Raw genomic sequence first — 17,708 nt, forward strand, 5'->3', positions numbered from 1 at the left:
CACTGCTGCTTCTCAACAGCACCAGGCAGTGGAGAAGATTGGGAGGGGGACACTGGACCCAGTGCCAGTTGCTGTTGAACCTGTGACTGGAGGGACTTCCCCCTGCACAGAACCTCTACATTAATTTATTTCATGAAAGCGTAATATTTATTGTCTGGGGGAGTCTGTCTTTCTACTTTTAAATTAATTTCCATATTAAAAAAAAATAAAAAGCTGGCCTCCATCACGCAGTGGTCGCTTGTTGGGTTGTTTGTGTGGGGAGAAGCAGTGGGTTGACTGAAGTGTAGCCTTAGGAGCAGAGCCAGCTGTGGAGGTGGCCCACGGCTGACCCGTGTGGCATTGGCTGTATGTGCCCCATCAGGAGCTGCTCTGGGTGCTCAGCAGCCAGAGTGAGGATGGAGTCCTCTTGTCATTCGGGAGCACATGTGGGAGCCTGCTGTGCTGCTTCCCAGTGAGGAGGAGGGCTGTGAGGTGTGTGGAGCTGGGGAAGCACCTTTCCCCACGCAGGGAGCAGCACTCAGCCCAGCCCTGCTCAGCCCCACATGTGAGGAGACTGGTCCTGGCCCTGACAGTGAGCCCTCTGGCTGCTCACCTCGGGGCCAGGGCTTCTAGGGAGAGCTGGGATACCCCCCAGTGCAGCTGGACTTGGTGGGTGTGACTGTGTGTGAACACATTAGGATGGAGACTTGAAATCCAGGAACCCCCGTGTCACATCTGAGTGTCACCAGGCATGAGCTGTGCTCGCCTGTGTGGGATGTCCCTGGAGCCATGGCAGCTTGTAGGGGACCTCTGGAAGCTTCAGTCACTGCTGTTTGCTGGGACCAACTAAGTATAGGAAAGGACAGGATGTCCTTACATCCTCCACTAAAAGGGTGTGGGAAGATGGGATCCCCCTTCCTGAGAGGGGGGCGGGTGTGCACGTGTGTTATGGAAACATAATAAAAATGTTATGGGGCTTTCCTAGTGTCTTCTCTGTTTAATGGACATTGTCTGTCAAACATAACCACACCATTCATAGAAGCCTTAGATCAACAGTTTAGCTATGCAAATTATTTTAATTATTTTTTTAAAAAACAAACATTAAAATAGTGCTTTCTTCTTTAACATATCCTAGGAGTTGAAAACCGAGGGGTTCTGAGCAAACTGCTGGACAACTTGTCTTTGGATGCACCATGGAAATAAAAATCAAACCCCCCCACAAAAGTAACAAAGCAAATTAACTGATGGTGTTCATGCAAGTTTCTCCAAAGACTTGACAGTGCTGCATCTGTGAGTCATGCCCTCCTGTGCTCTGTGTGTCCACCTCATGCACAACCCTGTGACACTGACTGTATGACAAGCTTGCCCAGATGTCCGTTGCATCCCTGTGAGGCTGTCAGTTTTCCGGTGGATTTGGGGAATGAACCTAGGCAAGGGCTTTTTCCTTGTCGAGAGTAGCAAGCATTGAGACCCTGGGGGCGCGTGTGGGAGGCTGGAATGTAAGCAGACCCACACTAGAGCCCTGCTGCAGCCCCAGTCCTTCCTGGTGGGGGTCAGGGTAGTGGGGCTCATCCAAGGGACCCTCCCACATCTGAATGGGGCCTGTGCTGGGACAAGGTGTGAAGATTTGGCTGGGGGCAGTCAGTGTCGTGACTCTGGATGTGATACTGGTGGCTGCACACCATTTTCTCTGCTCCTTGCCTCTCCAGGACTTCCTGAGCAGGCCCTGGCACATCTCCATGCTGCCACTCGATGTCCTCCCAGGGTTCCCCAGCATAGCCCAAGCCCTGTGGCCACAGGAGCCAGGGGCAGCTGGCACTCGGCTGCCATGGGGTGTGCACTTTGTGCCCTGTTCTAGTCATTAACCTGGCACCAGGGTGAGAGGTGTGAGGGCTCTCCTGGCTCCTGCATGGCCATGGCAGCTTGGAGACCCCTTGCCACCCTTCTGTGGTGTGCATGCCACTGGCAAACATCCCTGGCTCCAGGCAGCTGCAGCATGTTGGCCCTGCCCAGCAAGCACCCAAATACAGCCCCAGCCCTACCTCTGCCCCACCTTCCAGCCCCAGGCACCCCCTTTGTGAGGGGACAGGTCCCCTGGGCCCTGGCAGAGCCTTGGCTGAGAGGTGGTGGCAGAGATGGCAATGATGCCCTGGCCACAGCTGGGGGCTGACTGGGGCTGGGGCTGCTCCAAGGCAACCGGAGGCACCTGCTTTCCCACTGTGCCAGGGGAAGGATTTCCTCCACCCCACAGAAGGTGGGGGGGGAGTGTGGGTTATCCAGAGTCTTTCCGAGTGGGGGGAACTCTCTGAGCCCTAAAACTCCCCTCCTGTGGGACCCACTCTCCCCCTCATCTCTCCCCAGAGTTTTCTCCTCTCCAACATGTGGTTCTGCTGCAGAGGGTCCTGTCTTGGTTTTCCTGAGCCCAGAGCAGGGGCTTTCCCTGCACGGGTTAAATTTTTCTTTTGCTGCTGAATTTCTGTCTCCAAATGACCTGACAGGAAGCAGCTGCCAGTTCTCGATGGGGCTGTGGGGGACACTGAGGACAGCAGTGCAGGACTCTGCTGAGGGTTTGTACAATAAGGAGGATTCCTGAGCACAGCCTTGAGGCCTGGGCATTGCTGTGGGGAATTGGGAATGGCCAACTGCCCTCCACGTCAGCATCCAGCCCTTGGCCCTTCCCTCAGGTGGGAAGTTTCCACTCCTGGGAACAATCAGGTAAAGGCTGGGTGCCACTGGGGACAGTGCCATGGGCATGGAGGTGGCTGCTGTGTGCCCTGGTCTTGGTGGGCTTGTTTCCCTCACTGCTGATGAAGATCTTGGGATATCATAGGGAACTGCAGGATGGGGGCAACACAACCCAGCATGGCCCACGTTGGGCAGAATCTGCTGCTCGTCATCCTCCCAGAGCACCTGGGAGGCTGATGGGGTGGGTGCAGGTACTTGGAGAAAGCAAATATTCTGGCAAGCAAAGGGTGAGATTTCCACGGAGGCTTCACTAGAAATTATGTGTTTTGACTTAGTGATGTCAGCGAATCATAGACTCATAGAATGGTTTGGGTTGGAAGGGACTTTAAAGATCATCTCGTTCCAACACCCTGCCATGGGCAGGGACACCTCCCACTATACCAGGTTGCTCCGAGCCCCATCCAGCCTGGCCTTGGACACTTCCAGGGATGGGGCATCCACAGCTTCTCTGGGCAACAAATGAAAGTGGCTGAATGCATGAGAATTGCTGCTGGTTTGGGGGCGGCTTCCCGGACAACAGGGACAAGTACAGCAAATACCTTCACAGCTGGTGTTTCTCGCCGCTCTGGGATGAATTTTGTTAATCCAGTCTTGGAAGGACCTGGGGGGGAGGGCTGGGGTGGGGGGCAGAGGTTAAACGGGCAATGTAGTCCAGCTAGATTACAGTGAGGTGATGGCTCCTCACAACTTGGAGCAGGCGCTCCCTGCGAAGGGACAACGGGGCAAGTGAGGGAGAGCAACCTCTGCCACCTCCCAGGCTACCACCACTGCCTCGGCTGCTTCGTGGTACCCAGCTTGGAGCTGGAGTCTGGCAAATCCACAGGAGCCTGAAGGAATCCATCACTGAGTCTCATTTGGGGTTTTGTGTTGGTTTGAGTTTCTTTTTCTTTTTTTTTTTTCTTTTCTTTTTTACTACCGCCTTAGTTTGTGGCCTGTCTTGTTGTGGTTGGAAAGAGGAGTATTGCTAGCAGGGTGGGTTGGTCGGTTGGCCCCACGCATGATCATGTGCTTCCCTCTTCTCTCTGTCGAACGGGATGTGCTCACCTGATCTCCCAGAACAGAGACTTTGAACAATTTGTTGTTTATATGATGTATTTATTTTTACTTGTGTTTCATGTCATTTTTTAAAAAAATAATAAATTGTAAGTTGGTATAACTGCCTGTTGCTTCTCTCTCTTTTTTTTTTTTTTTCCCCTGGTAATATAAATGTCAAAATTAAAAAAAGAAGGCGATGTGGTTTGAAGTGGGTTGGAGCTGGGCTGGGCATGGGTATCTCTGCTCACCTGGAGCCCAGGCTCAGCCAACAGCCGTGTCCCGCTGCCTCCAGCAGCATCTGGGCTCCACTGGCACCTCGGCAGCTGCCCAGGTGAGCCCCCTGGCACCTCCAGAGGGGAGGGAGGCTGGATGCACCAGTGTCCATGGCCTGGCTGGGTGCTGCCTGGAGTCAGCAAACCATTGGGAGGGCTGGTTCTTGCCTTTCTCTGTGCTTATTATTGCTGCTGATAATGATTGTCATCAAGGGCCAGGAGAAAACAAGGAGAATAAATATTCTGCAGGTAAATAGAGTCTCGGAGAGCAGGCGCAGGCTGTGTGCCCTGGCCCTGGTGCTCCTGGGGCACGTGGAGAAGCAGCTGGGACTGGCAGGGATTGAGGTAGTAAGAGCAAGGCATTTCTGCACGGGAAGGCGAGAGGTCTCTCAGAGCTGATGCCAATGAGAAGGCCCTGGAGAGATCGGGAAGGGAGCTGTGGGCAGCCCTGGCTCCCTCACAGGCGCTGGGGGTGCCTCCGCACCCGGCCGTTCTTGCTGTCCGGGGATGGGTACTTCTGGTGCCAGGCTCTCTGCCGCTGCCTCTCCTGGTGCCGCAGGGCATTGCAATAGGCGTCCAGGCTGGTGCCCGGGGCGCCCAGGGCCCGCGGGAAGCCCTTGTAGCCCGGCTGCAGGTCAGTGCGGGGCCGGGGGCTCTGGTGGGTCCCTCCGAGCTCAGCCCCCTTGCTCCGTTTGTAGGGCGGCAGCTCCATGGCCTCGTGTCCGATGACGCGGAGGCTGTATCGGCTGAGGGGCCGCGAGAAGGAGCGCTCCACCGCCTGGCACTCGTAGGTGCCCACGTCCTCCCTCGCCAGCTGGCGGATCAGCAGCCCTTGCTCCAGCACCAAGAAATGTCCATTGTTCCTGACCTGGGGCAAAGGCAGAGAACCCGGGTCGGTCCCTGGCGACCGAGCCCCCCCTGCTGCCCGTCCCCACTGCCCCGTGCCCCGCACCTCGCTCGGGGCCGTCTCCTCGCCGTGCCGCACCAGCCACCGGAGCGTCGTCTGCGGGGAGCGCGCCAGGCACTCGAGGAAGGTTGAGTTCTTCTCCACCCCGAAAACCAGCTTCTCCACAGCAGCAGTCCCTGTGCAGGGGACGGGACAGGGGAAGGGGTGAGTCCCCTGCGTGGGATCTGCGTGACGGGCGGGAGGGAGGGCAGCACGGAGCACTCAACGTGAGGTGAGGACACTGGTTTCCCAGCTCCATCCCGCCCGCCCTCCTGGGCGTGGCTGCTCCCTGACAGAGCTGGCTGCCCACAATGGGGCTTCTTAGAGGGGCTGGGGCTGGTGCTCACCCTCTGCTGTGCCCTGGCACTGGCTGAGGGGGTCAGACTTCAGCATGTCCTGGCAGCGGGCACGCCTGTGGGAGAACAGACAGGGCTTTGGGGTGGCACCCACCCTGGGCTGTGGGACCCCTCCATGGCACAGCAGCCAGGGAGAAGGACCAGAGAGGGCTAAGGCAGGCAGAGTAGCAGTAGGGGTCTGGCCTGGTGGATAGAGCTCCAAGGCTGGCACTTGCCCATTCCTGCTTCTGACAGCATCCCTTTGCAGGAGTACAACAGGGCTGGCCCGGGTAGACACTCACCTCTTCTCAGTGAGCAGGTGTGGGGCACAGGTCTTGCCATCCCAGGTGCAGTAGGGATCCCTGGCCAGGCAGCAGTCGGTGCAGGTTTTGCCATAGAGCTCACAGCGGTACAGGGAGAGCTGGACCAGCCCATGGGTGCTGCTCACAAACAGCTCCTGCTGCTTGGACAAGAGGAACAGCAGCAGTCAGAGCCCATGGCTGGAGACCAGGGCTGGCAGGGAACAGAGCTCCTGCCCCGTGCTGGGGGGGGGGGGGACACACCGGGGGACACCAGGAGCATGAGACAGAGCCTGCCACCTCCCTAGTGCCTTGGCAGGATCCCATTCCCTAAATGTGCAAGCCCTGGGGCCAAGGGACTCAGGTAGAGGGGCTGGGACCAGTTGCCCTCTGTCCCTGTCCCTGGGCTGCTTTAGGGAGAAGTAGGAGGGAGGACTCACCCGTTTCGGTGATAACTTCATGTCCAGGATGGGAGAAGGCACCTGGAAGGGAAGGAGAAGGTGCTGAAGCCATGTCAGTCCCTCCTGTGTGTCCCAACCTGTCAGTGGGGTTGTGTCCCCAATGGTGGCAGGATGCCAGGACCCTGGCCCAGATCCCTAGTCCCAGCTCCTCCTGCTCCCTGCAAGCAGCCTGGTCAGCCCCTGTCCAGCCATCATGGTCCAGCCCCCGTGGTGCCACCATGGACTCCTGTACCTTAGTGACACTGATCTCCTCCAGACTGATCACCTCGGTGCCACGGCTCACCCCGCCGGCCAGCCCCACCTTCAGCACTTTGCCTTCATCTGCGAAGGCAGCAGAAGGAGCTGTCAGGGCTGGGAGCCCCTGGGACAGCGGGACCCATGTGCCACGCAAGCTGCCCCGCGGTGACAGCGTCCCCAGAGCCGGTGTGAGCTCCCACCTGTGCCGAGGAAGAGCACGTCGTAGTGCCGGCTCTCCATCTCCAGCCGGTGCACCAGCAGCCGCCGCAGCCGGTACGGCACATTGACCCTCACCAGCACGGGCTGGCGGCCCTGCGGGTACACGGGCTCCCACATCAGCTGGTGGCTGCGCATGAAGCTGATCACCTCGTCGGGGAAGTCCTTGGTGGACTGCAGGAGGGGGTCGTACGTCTCGCTGGGGCACTGTGTGATACGGGGCTGCATCAGGGCCAGGCCAGTCTGTCCCGCTCCCCCCCGCAGGTGCTCCCCAACCCCTTACCGTGCCAGGGCGGGGATAGGGGACGCGGCCCTTGTATTCTACCCAGCGGTAGTCGAATCCCTCCTTGTGTGCAAAGGGGCCGCTGAAGGCAGCTCTCACGGCAGCCATGGAGTAAACGCAGACGGCAGAGCCGCTGAACACGCCGCTGTGGGGAAGCACAGGGCTGTCACTGTCCCGGCTGCTCCACAGGGCTGTCAGTGACCCAGCTGCTCTACGGGGACCAGGCATGCCCACAGTCCTGAGCCCACGCTGTCCCCCGTCAACCCTGGAGTCGTGCACAGCACCCCGGGGGTGGGAGGAATCCCTTCGGAATAGCCAGTCCAGCCTGTGGGACTGCTGGCTGTGCTGATGCCAAACCTGTGGTTTGGCATTGGGCTGGTGAACCAGCAGCAGGGAAAGCAGGGAAAGGCTGGTGGCCCTTCCTCAGCCATCTGGGTGCTGGTCCTGCCTTTCTCCACTCAGGGCTCCCTGTGGAGCAGGGGCTGATGAGGGGCTGGGGGGCTGGACTGCCCCACGCAGGGGCTAATGAGGGTCCTGCTCACCTGGAGACCGTGAAGAGGCCGAAGACAAGGGGGTTCTGGGGGTCCCGGGTGCGCAAGAGAAAAACATCCTCTGCAAAGAGAGGGATTGAGGTGAGGCACCCCAGAGCTGGAGTACCAGTCCAGAGGATGCAGGTAGGCATCCTTGATGCTGTGCCCTCCTCCCTGGGAGGGAGCAGCTGTGGCAGAGCAGTGTTGCTCCTGGCTGCAGCCAGGGCTGTGCACTCACCGAGCTGGTCAAAGTGGGTCTCGGTGCCCTGGGGCCCAGGGATGGAGCACACCAGGCGGGCCTTCAGGAACGTGCTCCAGCGGTTGATGAGGCTGCGCTTCCCTCCAACGTCATTCTGCCAGGCACCAAGAGCTGGGGTCGGTCCAGCCTCTCTGAGCCTCCCCCACCACTGTGCCCTCCCTGTTCCCACATCAGGACACCCCCAGCCCTGAGCCTTCTGCCTTGTGATCAGTGTGCAGTGGCACCCTCACGTCTCACTGTTTGGGATGCCTCTTGGTCCAGAGGAGGTAAAAGCCCACCCGGTGGGACGCCCATTCACAGAACACTGGCCTTTGGCAACTGACCTTGCAGACCCTGGCCACCCTGGCATGGATGTGCCGCCGCTCCCACTGCCCAGCTTCCATGGCTGTCTCGCGGAAGAAGATGTAGACCTTGTCATCGTGAGGGTTGTAGGTGTCGGGGATGTCGTAGGCACCAATGAACGCTGGCTCTGCGGGGGGAAAGAGCAGCACAACGTGGCCCTGTGTCCTCATCCCACCCTGTGGTACTACCCTGAAAGCCCCTGGAAGGTGCTGAGGGTACACAGGGCCTGTGTAGACCTGGCTACCTGGGAGGCAGAGCCCCATTCCCAGTGCTCAGGCTGTGGAGTGCATGCTGGAGCCTGGATCCCACCAGTGGCCTCATTAGTGCTTCCCCCAAAGAGGAGAACTGGGTGAGACCAGAGAGCTCTGGCCCCAGTGCTGGCCTCAGCCTCTCCCCAGCAGTCAGGAGAACCCCCCCTGTGCCCCATGGGTCCCCCTGTTCCTACCGTGTAGCCAGTGGTCCTGGTTCTGCTCCGTGCGGATGTAGCTCTGCTCTGCCCCGTGGACCCAGGTCCGGAAGAAGGCAGCACTGCTGCCCATGAAGTCACTGGAGGTGCCTGAATACAGCTCCCCATCTGTGGGGTCAGGGGGGTGTGGGTGGGAACCAGCACCTCCCAGTACAGACCATGCCCAGCACTCCCCTCCCAGCATCGCCTCTGCTCCCTCTCGCGCTTACCGACGAGGAGTCCCGTGAAGGGCTCACGGGGGCTGTACGGGCACCGTCCTCGCCCCGATTCCAAGGAGTGGGTCACCAACCGCATGGGGGGAGCCCCGGGACCCTGTCAGAGCCAAGGGGGAGATGTCAGCCCAGGGGAACAAGCTGGGATTGTGGGAAAGAGTGGAAAGGAGGCTGGAGTGCTCAGGTCTGTGATGAGTGGAGTCCTCGAGGAGGATGCCAGGACCTGGTCCCATCTCCATGAGACACCCTGGCACTGCCAAGCTGGAGTTGCTCTTGCCATGTGAATGTCAGGAACTGCACCAGGCTGTCCACCCTCCCCACGCTCTGGGGCTCCCTCTCCCTTTGCTCCCTGGGAATGGGGATCTCTTGGCACCTTCTGCCATGGGGACTTGTCTGTCCAGGGTGCTCCTCACCTTCCCCCTGGCTCCCAGCTGGATGAAGGCACAGACGGGCTGGTAGGAGCCGGTGCCACAGGCGAACACGTGGCTCCGGTTGAAGGGCTGGAGGAGGCGGATGAAGTTGGCACACTCTGTCTGCACAGAGGGAGATGTTTGTCACTGGGCTGAGTCCTGGTGTGTCTGCTGGGGATGAGGAGCCTGGCCAGACCCTGCCATGGCACCTGGCCAGCTGGGCTTGGCTCTGGCTGGCTCCACAACCCCATTCCAGGCAGACCCCCAGGCTCGCTTTCGGGGTGACAGGGATGTTTAACCTCCGTGGTAAACTGCCAAAGGCGATGAGCCGGGGCTGCCAGCCCTGCTTACCTCCACGTTCTTCCCTGCCAGCTGGCAGTGCTCGACTTGTTCCCTGGGGGCTGGCCAGAAAATCTGAAACACAACAACCCCTCAGATGAAGCCCCTGTTTCCCTTGGCTCCCACGGCACCGGTGGGAACAGGCTCAGTCAAAAGGCGCTGCCAGGCTCAGGTGCACGACAAGGACACAGGGCTGCTCTGCCACAGGTCTGACACCCCCCTGGGTCCCTAGGGCCCAGTGGGTATCCTGCCAAATCAACTCAGAGTGAACCCAGCATGGGGACAGAGCCTGGGTGGGCCACGGCACGCCCAGGCAGTGGGCAGGCTCTCCTGGATCCCGGCCCGTGGGAACGCCAGGCTGCGGTGCCTTAATGGGCTTTTCTTTTGTTGGGCTTGAGCTGTGCACCCTGCCAGCAGGATGTCTTGGGATGACATTAGTGGACTCACTGCTGGAGCTGTTGCTGCAGCAGCAGGGACTAGATGTGACTGCAGGGCTCCGGGCAGTGCCCTCAGTCCACCCAGGTCACCTCTCCTGGCCAAGCCACCCTGTCCCTCCCTGGCGTCAGCCCGTCCCAGCAGGGCCCAGCACTGCCAGGGATGGGTTGACCCCAGTGATTGAGACATCCTGGTGTAAATGTGTCCCCAGTGAGGTTAGAACAGCCCAGTTCAGAGCACATCCACCTCCACGCCCTGGTGCTGGGACAAGGAGTTGCTCCCAGGGAGGAAGAGGCCAGCTTGGCCAGGGCCACCCCCCTCCCAGCACTGACCTTCTCAGGCTCTCTGCTGGGGTGGTCCAGGTGGAGCAGGAAAATGTGGTTTTTTGCTCCCACCATCAGCCAGGCTCTGTCTTCATCCACCAAGAGAGCTTGGAAATCCATCCCATCCCCTGAGGCCAGCAGCAGGCGAGAGCTGTTGGATTTCAGCAGGTCTGAGGAGCACAGTGCGGGAGAAAGAGAAACCCATCCATGAGCAACACAACCAGCAGCCAGAGGCCCTGTGCCTCCCTGGCTGGGACAGCCCTGGTTACCTACCCTTACTCCAAGGAATCACAATTCCTGCCTCTGCCCCAGTGAAACCCACTGTCCTTGGTGCCCCTGAGCTCATCATGGAGTTTCCTCCATGTTCCTTCCTGGGAGAAGGAGTCACTCCTACAGAGAGGAGAACTGTGCTGACCTTGCCCTGGCTGAGCTGGTTTGCAGGGCACAGAGCAGGACAGGGATCCAGCCCAGGAGCCCAGAGTGCTCAGCTTCCAGCCTGGATTGCAGAACTCCTGGAACTGCAGAGCCTCTGCACCCTGAAACTGTGGGGAGAGGATGGAGCAGAGGAGACTTGCTTGCTGTGCCTCCTGGCATGTTTTCCATGTGTTTCAGATCAAGAGAGTTTACATAAAAAAGGTTTTTGGCTGTTTGCTGAGGCAAATGCAGCCCTCAAGGAAATGTCACCACAGCCCAGTCTGGACACCCTCTTTGCCCACCCTTTGAGTCTGTGAAGTGGCTGCTGGACTTCACTCCAGGCACAGGGACAGGCAGGAGGATGGGAGCATCGGGACAGACCCTTGTAAAGGAAGTTCTCAGCTGTGTCCTGGATGCCACTCCAACCCTGCACCAAGCACCCCACATTTCCCATTTTGTGTCCTGGGCATTAGACTAGCTAGGGAAAAGTGCTTTTCGTGGCACCCCTTTGGCACTGCTGGAGGGAAGAACCACCTTGCTGAGGGGAAAGTGTGCCATGGACCCAGCACACTTCATGGAGAGTGAAGACAGGACAGCAGGAAAGGCTCTGCTGTTCAGGCTGCAGCTCCTCCTGTGCAGCAGCCGGAGTGGCTCACATGGCCCTTCTGGCACAGTTGCAGCCATGGGGGTGTGTGAGGGAGACAATAAGCTCTTTTCTTTTGGTTAAAACTCCTGAAACAACATCCCCTGGGCTCGCATCAGCCTGTGATGTGCAGCACCAGGTTTGGTGGCTGGTTGCCGGGGCAATCACCCCCCAGTGCCGCCAGAGTGGCGGCTGCACCGGACACGGGACTGCAGCAGCTGCCGCCCCTGAGCGCCTGCTCCCAGGGATCGGGGCAGGAGAAACCTGCACTGGGGCAGGCCTTGGGGCTTCCAGAAATCATAACATACAGCTTTCATCTCCAAAAGTGCCGGGATGTGGCTGGGGATAGGGGGCTGGCTACGCTGGGAAGGCTGCTCCTGGCTTTCGTGTTGCGCAGGGAAATGGGCAAAAGTGGGGCCGTGGGAAGAGGAGATGGAAATGGGCTGCACTGGATGGGAACTGAGTAGAGGTGGAGTGTGGCTGGAAACCCTGAGAGATCTGTAAGTCCCAGACTGAAAATCTGCCCCAAATCACATGGATTGAATCAGTGTGTCAGGAGCAGAGGGAGGGAGGCTGCGGAGAGGAGCCGGTGCTGGCTTGGTGGGTGGAGTGTGGATGGGAACGTGGGTGGACGTGCGGCCCCAGGTGCAGGTGGGGTGTACGTGGGCACGGGCACAGCTCCATCCGAAGGGAACCGGCTGACCCGGGAGGTTGTCTCACTTCCTTCCACCCCCTTTCCAGGGCAGAGGGGAAGCAGGGCCAGTGCCTGAAGGCTGGAGACGCCACTGACGTCCGGTGGTCCCTGCTGGGCCCAGCAGCACGTGGGTCCCTGCCCGGATCCAGCAGCCAGGCTGGCTCCCAGCTAGCGCTTCCGTCTCCCCTTCCTCCAGGATCGGAGCTCCTGTAAGGGGGGGCCACAAATCCTCCTCTGCCAGGAGCCACTTCCAGCTACATCAGGGAGCTCCTGGCTCTCCTCCTGCTCCCACAAAAACTGTGCACAGCCCCATTGCACTCCCCACCTTTCCTTGGGTGCCTCCTCTGGATACCAGGGGTACAGGGGGGAAGATTTCCAAGCAATTTTCCTCTAGCTGAATGGGATTAACAGCTGAATTCCTGTCCCTGCCTCTGAGTCATTGTCCCTGCTGGGTCCCCAGTGGAGTGCAGTGCATCACTCACTCTCTTATGTCTGTCAACACCAGGACCTGCCTGATTCAGGGAGGAGGGAAATGCTAGGCAGGACTCTAGGGAGGCAGGTTGGGGTGGGAGGGAAGGGCAGAGGACAAGTGATCCTAGAGAGTGTCACTTGCTGGTCACCCTCTGACGTGCTGAGGACAAGGTCAGGCAGGGTGATGGAGGAGCCTTCCCTGCTGCCATGGTTAATACATGGGAGAACCCTGGAAGGACTCACTGCCCTGCACTTGCTTCCTCTGGCAGGTTAATGACCATGAGGGTCTCAGCCTAACCCCATTGCACGGCTCTGCTCCCTCACCAAGAGGACATTGAGTGCTGTGATCCAGACCCAGGAAGCTGCCCCACACAAACCAGTCACTTCTCACTCCCAGGGCATTTGATCCAAACCCAGCCCTGGAGGCAGGGAACCAGGGCATCTCTGCAGCAGCTGTGCCATGGTCAAACCGATGGATGAGCCCCGAGAAACATCCTCTCCTTTGTGTTCACTACCTCCCAAGGCCACGGTGTTTGTCTCTATTGCCGGGACCACTGTAACTGCCTTGTCCCATCCATCATCTCTGCCTGCCCCTCAGCTACACTATGTTCCATGCAGGGTGACCTGGGCTTCCTGGGGTCACCTCCCGGCTGTGCTGGAGGGCTCTCCTGGCCCCTTCCCCCGCCACCAGGCGCAGCAGCCCACGGAGGAGATCCCCGAAGCCCGGGGGAAGCTTGGTGCTAAATCGGGCTCTGGCCCCTCACTGCTGCTGGCTGATAAGGGCAGCTCTTGGTGCCGATATCCAGAGCCCCATGACCACCCTGCCCTCTGGAGCACTTGCTGCGTGGTGCTGCCCGGCTGGGCTGGCTGCAGATCAAAGGCTGGCAAAGGACCCACTTGCCAGTTCCTGGGATATTCCCGCAGGAGGAGCTGGCAGGCGCGCTGTGGTTTCACTGAACACCCACACTGCTGCACAGCCTTGGAAAAGAGAGAGGCTCAGCTCGGGCAGCGCTGGGGCTGACCCAGCCTGACCCAGCTCACCCCAGGCTGCCCCTGCCCGGCCGGGGTGGCCGGTGTGCTATTATAAACCTCCTCCTCGCCTCCTCGGCGGGGTGGGAGCCGCTGCTGTTGTTCCTGGCCCCGTGCCCTGTGCCCCATCCTTCCTGTGCTCCCGGGCCGTCGCTGCTGTCATTTCCTTCTCTCGACCCTGCTTGCGTCTTGTCCCCCCGCCCCGCCGAGGGCTCCGCCTGCCATCCCATGCTGGGATCTGAGGGCAAGGCTGACCCCGCGGATGGACCCTCAAAGGCCTCCTTTTATTTATTTTTTTTTCTCCTAGGGGTTTTTAAACCTAAACTTCTCAAGGCATTGTGTCCTTGAACCTGCCCTGTGCTGTCAATGAGTCACATCCCCTCGCCATTGTTCACCTCGTCCTTGAGCCCTCCCGATGCTGGGAGCTTCCTCTTCTGCCTCTGCCCAAAAGGGTTTTTGGCATGTCTGGCCCCGGGACACTGTGGGGCTTTGAAGTCAGCAGTCTCTCTGCCCCAGCAGCCCTGCTCTGCCTCCTCTGGCTCCAAGGAAAGGCAGACCCTGCACTGTGTTTCTGAGCTGGGCTATCAGCAAAGCCTTCTCCTCACACAGATATCCTGCATCCCTGGGAGGTCCAGTCCTCTGCAGCCACAAACAGAGAGCATCTTCCATCATGCTGGCTGTCCCTGCCTGGAGAGCAGCTCCTCAGGGTGATGGAGCAGGCCAAAAGGATGGCCCCAGAACCTGGAATGCCATGCCCATGAGAAAGCTGCTCTGTCCCCTCTCGAGTGTGGAGAGGGCTGGTCCAGCCCTGCTGACTGCCATGTCCAAGGCCACTCTGAGGACGTGCTGAGCTGCCATCCTCAAAAGCAGCTTGCTGGTTTTCACATGGGAGAACCTGAAAGCAGGTCAATTGGCCACGTCCATGCTCCAGGTTCATGGCAGGGTGAGGAGCTGCCAGGTTAGCAGAGCTCTCCTCTAGCTGCTCAGGTCATTCCTCTGTAGAGACTCTTTCCCTAGGGACTCCCTTCCCACACTTCTCTGCTGGGCTGTGTGCTGTGCTACCTGTCAGTCTGCCATTGCTGCATCTTCAGGTCACCAAAGCAGTCCCCTCTCTGCATCAGGCTTGAGAAAACGGTGTCTCCCCTGAAGAACAGACCAGATGGATGTAGGGGGAAAGGGAAAAGTGCAGTAGGAAGATGATCTGCATGGGGAATCAGTCTCTCCTGGCAGGAGAGGAGAGGTACAGGCAGGACTGTGCTGGTGGGAGGCAGGAGAAGGAGCTGGTGGCACTGTCCTGGGGCTCAGTGTCCCCACTGCATGGTGAGCTGAAGGCAGGGGACATTCCCCGGGGATGTGCAGTTCAGCCCCAGCCCAGGACACACTGTGAGACACACAGAGTGAGTCTGAGCAGAAGGAGGCTTCCTCTCTGGTCCTGGTGTTGCACTGGACCAAGGCAGAGTTTTCCCTACTCGGCCCTCTTCTCCAATGCCAGTGGCACTGGTACAACATCCTCAGGGACTGCTTGGAGTTGCACCCCTGAAACATCCCAAGGGCCCAATGTGTGGAGATGTTATAGCCACAACCATGAAGCTGCTGCCTGTGTCCCCAGGCCCTGGCCACCCCTTCACTCCCTCCTTGCAGGACTCTCTCCCAGCCCTCCCAGGCAAGGTGCAGACCCCAAGGAGCCCCTACCTTTGTAGGTGAGGCGGAGGCGCGGGGCGTGCTGCTTCCACGCCTTGCTGCTGCCTGGCTGCTGCAGGAGGATGCAGAGGAGGAGTGTGGCGAGGGGCAGCCCGTGGCTGGGGGCAGCCCACATGCTGGCACGGGGATGTGGGCAGGGACCACTCGCCCTCACAGCACCATGGTCCAGCGCCGAGATGCCACCTCAGCAGCCAACTGCAAGGAGAGAAAGGGGAAGGCTGCAGCTGGTGCTCAGCGGGCCAGTCTGGGCACTGGGAAGGCAGCTGTGGCTGGGATAGACATTCATCAGCTGCCCCCCCCGGAACTCCAGTGCCTTCCATGTCCACAAAAGACCAGCTATTCCCGCCTGCTTAGGAGAAGTGTACATACAGTGTGATGCCAGCATGCCCACAGCATGTGGTACTTTGAAGCACTGGGATTTGAGTATCTTGGAGGTGCCTGACATGAGGGAAGAGGTGAGGAGCTCTTGGGCAGTAGTATATCCTTCAACAGGCTCTCAGAGCTTGGGCATCCTCTGCTCAATATCTGCTCAGATCCCAGTGCTTGGCAGAGCCTGGTGAAAGATCCCTAATACTCATCTCAGCTTGGGGTTAAATATCATCCCTCTCACTTAAAGGGGAATCCATGTTTTGGAGCACTGTCCATAAATGCCACTTCTCTGATCCCATCCACGTCATCTGTGGCTGTGCATGTACATGACATATCCCTGGCCAGTAGCTCTGCAAATTGCCTGGTCACCACAGAGCTCTGTGAGGCCACCAGCATCTGCTGGCTGTGGGATACTGCAGGCTGGAAGGGCTCTCTGACACATACATCCCTTCTGAGGCACACAGGGGTTCACTGCCTTGTCCAGCAGCTCCCACAGCTCCTGCTGGGAATGGGGCTGGCCTGCTGGCCCTCACCAATTAATCCAGGCTATTTAGATACTTTTTCTCCACTTCATAAATGTCCTGGTCCCTACATGGCAGCTCTGACTAACTCCCCCTCTTGCTGCATATTAAGTTTGTCCAGTCCCACGGCTGAAAGATTTAAAATGAGCTTTTTAGCTCATTCCTGACCAGAGGCTCTTGGCACCAGGAGCAGGGGATTCCTACCATCCCAGTGAAGGGCTGTGGGAAGGATGGTGCAGCCAAGTCTTTCCAACTTCTTTGGTCTCTGCCTTGCACAAGAAGTGCTCAGCTCTGCCTAGGGAGGAAGTTTGGGGCTGGTGGAATGGGGGTTTCTCTCTCTCCCAGCAGTAGCTCATGGCTGACCTGGGTTGCAGCTTCCTGGGAGGGGGTGCAGCTCATCTCCTGCTGCTTTCCTGCCCTCACTGCTGCCTGGATCTCACTCTGGCCAACATAGCCTGCTGCTGCTCCAGAGCCTTCCCCTGTGCCAGGAGACCTGTCACCACCCCGGGACACGGATGTGACCTCGGGGTGACTGCTGTGCCATTCTCTGTCTCTCTTTATTTTGGGGCTGCTCCCTCAACCCAGCCACTCCTTCCTGGGCACTTTTCAACAGTTCAACCACTGACATAGGAAGGGAAAAAACACCCCACAAACATGGTGGGTTTAGCCGGGTTTAAACTGTTCCTGGGTTGTGGGGAGGGAGGTTCCCTGATAGGAACCCATCGGCCACACTGGGGACCCACAGACAGTGCTGCCCTCGCTCCCCCACAACCCCCTTCCCAGTAGGCAGTGATGGGATGCTCCAGCCATTTCAGCTCCTCCCATGCTCAGCCCCTGCAGTGGGGTCTCCCAGAGCCATCCTGTGGACTCGCAGCCGTGCCCTGAGCGAGCACTGCTGTCCCAGGGGTCATCCCAAGGACGGGTCTGGGATTTGACAGATGTATTTTTTTCCTTTGCCAAAGTGTGTTGTGCTGCTGGAGGGTTCAAGAAAATGCTGGCCTCTAATTGCAGCTTTCTATAAATGGAGCTGGGTCTGTGCTAGGCTTACCTTTGGGCTAAGCCAACCTTGGAGGAACCTTTCGTGACCCAGGGGATGCCAGGGCTTCTGCAGATGGCAGGCAGGGCACTGCTCCTGCCTTGGGACATGGTCACGCATGATGAGCTTTAGGGATGCTTTGCATGCCTGGAGGAGGGGCTGGGGCTGTCAGGCAGGCATGTGAACTCCCATCTACAGCTCAGCTATACCAGTGCTCCATCTCTGGCCTTAATGCCAAAGGCAGGTCTGATGGTAGCGGGAGCCACAGCCATGCACAGGAAAAACCCAGAGCCCTGGCAGGGCTGGGACAGGGACAAGAAAGTGAGGGTTTTGCTAGAGGGATTTGCAGCAGAGAAAGGAAGAAAAATTCCAGTAAGAAACACTTCCCCTGTGTGTCACTCTGGGACTCCCTCCCTTCGTGCCCAGGCAGCAGCGAGGGACTCCACATCCACTTCCAATGCCCAGCTAAAATCCCAGCACAGCCCCCCCCCGAGCTGGCTGTGCCCACAGCCTCTGGCACAGGGACATCCCTTGCTGTGCCAGTCAGTGCAGGGATATGGGGGAAACAGATCTGCTGTAGGTGAGGAGCTCGGCCGAGTTTACACGGAGAGGGGGAGCGTGGGTGCCTGGTGGATGGAAACAAGCTGCAGATGATGAATCCAGGGTTAAATTAAACACTCCCGACAGCTTTAAATAATCAACTGTC

The 17,708-nt window shown here is 58.8% G+C and overlaps 2 protein-coding genes across 2 annotated transcripts in view; one reads left to right on the top strand and one right to left on the bottom strand.

Annotated features, from left to right (window-relative positions):
* RAD54L2 (RAD54 like 2) overlaps positions 1 to 3,880 on the top strand; it is a 68,896-nt gene extending 65,016 nt beyond the window's left edge. The window contains exon 23 of the mRNA XM_039378184.1: positions 1,115 to 3,880. Within this exon, the coding sequence (XP_039234118.1) occupies positions 1,115 to 1,182 (68 nt within the window). The 3' untranslated portion in view covers positions 1,183 to 3,880. The remainder of the gene's footprint in view (positions 1 to 1,114) is intronic.
* Positions 3,871 to 15,217, bottom strand: LOC113991453 (semaphorin-3D-like). Its single transcript, XM_027727854.2, has 17 exons — positions 15,068 to 15,217; positions 10,134 to 10,294; positions 9,379 to 9,441; positions 9,031 to 9,150; positions 8,615 to 8,717; positions 8,385 to 8,513; positions 7,921 to 8,066; positions 7,577 to 7,691; positions 7,351 to 7,420; positions 6,809 to 6,953; positions 6,510 to 6,732; positions 6,305 to 6,393; positions 6,052 to 6,093; positions 5,615 to 5,772; positions 5,325 to 5,389; positions 4,984 to 5,114; positions 3,871 to 4,899 (listed from the first exon to the last, which is right to left on the bottom strand). The coding sequence occupies exons 1-17, from the start codon at positions 15,189 to 15,191 to the stop codon at positions 4,489 to 4,491; spliced, it is 2,295 nt and encodes a 764-aa protein (XP_027583655.2). The 5' UTR covers positions 15,192 to 15,217; the 3' UTR covers positions 3,871 to 4,488.
* Between the last annotated feature and the right edge of the window lie 2,491 nt (positions 15,218 to 17,708).

Source organism: Pipra filicauda, unplaced genomic scaffold, assembly GCF_003945595.2.
Source record: "Pipra filicauda isolate LSUMZ 115617 unplaced genomic scaffold, ASM394559v2 scaffold102_size2360937_pilon, whole genome shotgun sequence".
Classification (NCBI taxonomy): Eukaryota; Metazoa; Chordata; class Aves; order Passeriformes; family Pipridae; genus Pipra; species Pipra filicauda.

Bases quoted from the DNA above. Each gene is read 5' to 3' on its own strand.
- LOC113991453 (XM_027727854.2), bottom strand. From the start codon at position 15,191: ATGTGGGCTGCCCCCAGCCACGGGCTGCCCCTCGCCACACTCCTCCTC. The intron at 10,295-15,067 runs GTAGGGGCTCCT...TGTGCTCCTCAG, and splicing joins CCTCCGCCTCACCTACAAAG to ACCTGCTGAAATCCAACAGC. The intron at 7,421-7,576 runs GTGAGTGCACAG...CTCTCTTTGCAG, and splicing joins GACCCACTTTGACCAGCTCG to AGGATGTTTTTCTCTTGCGC.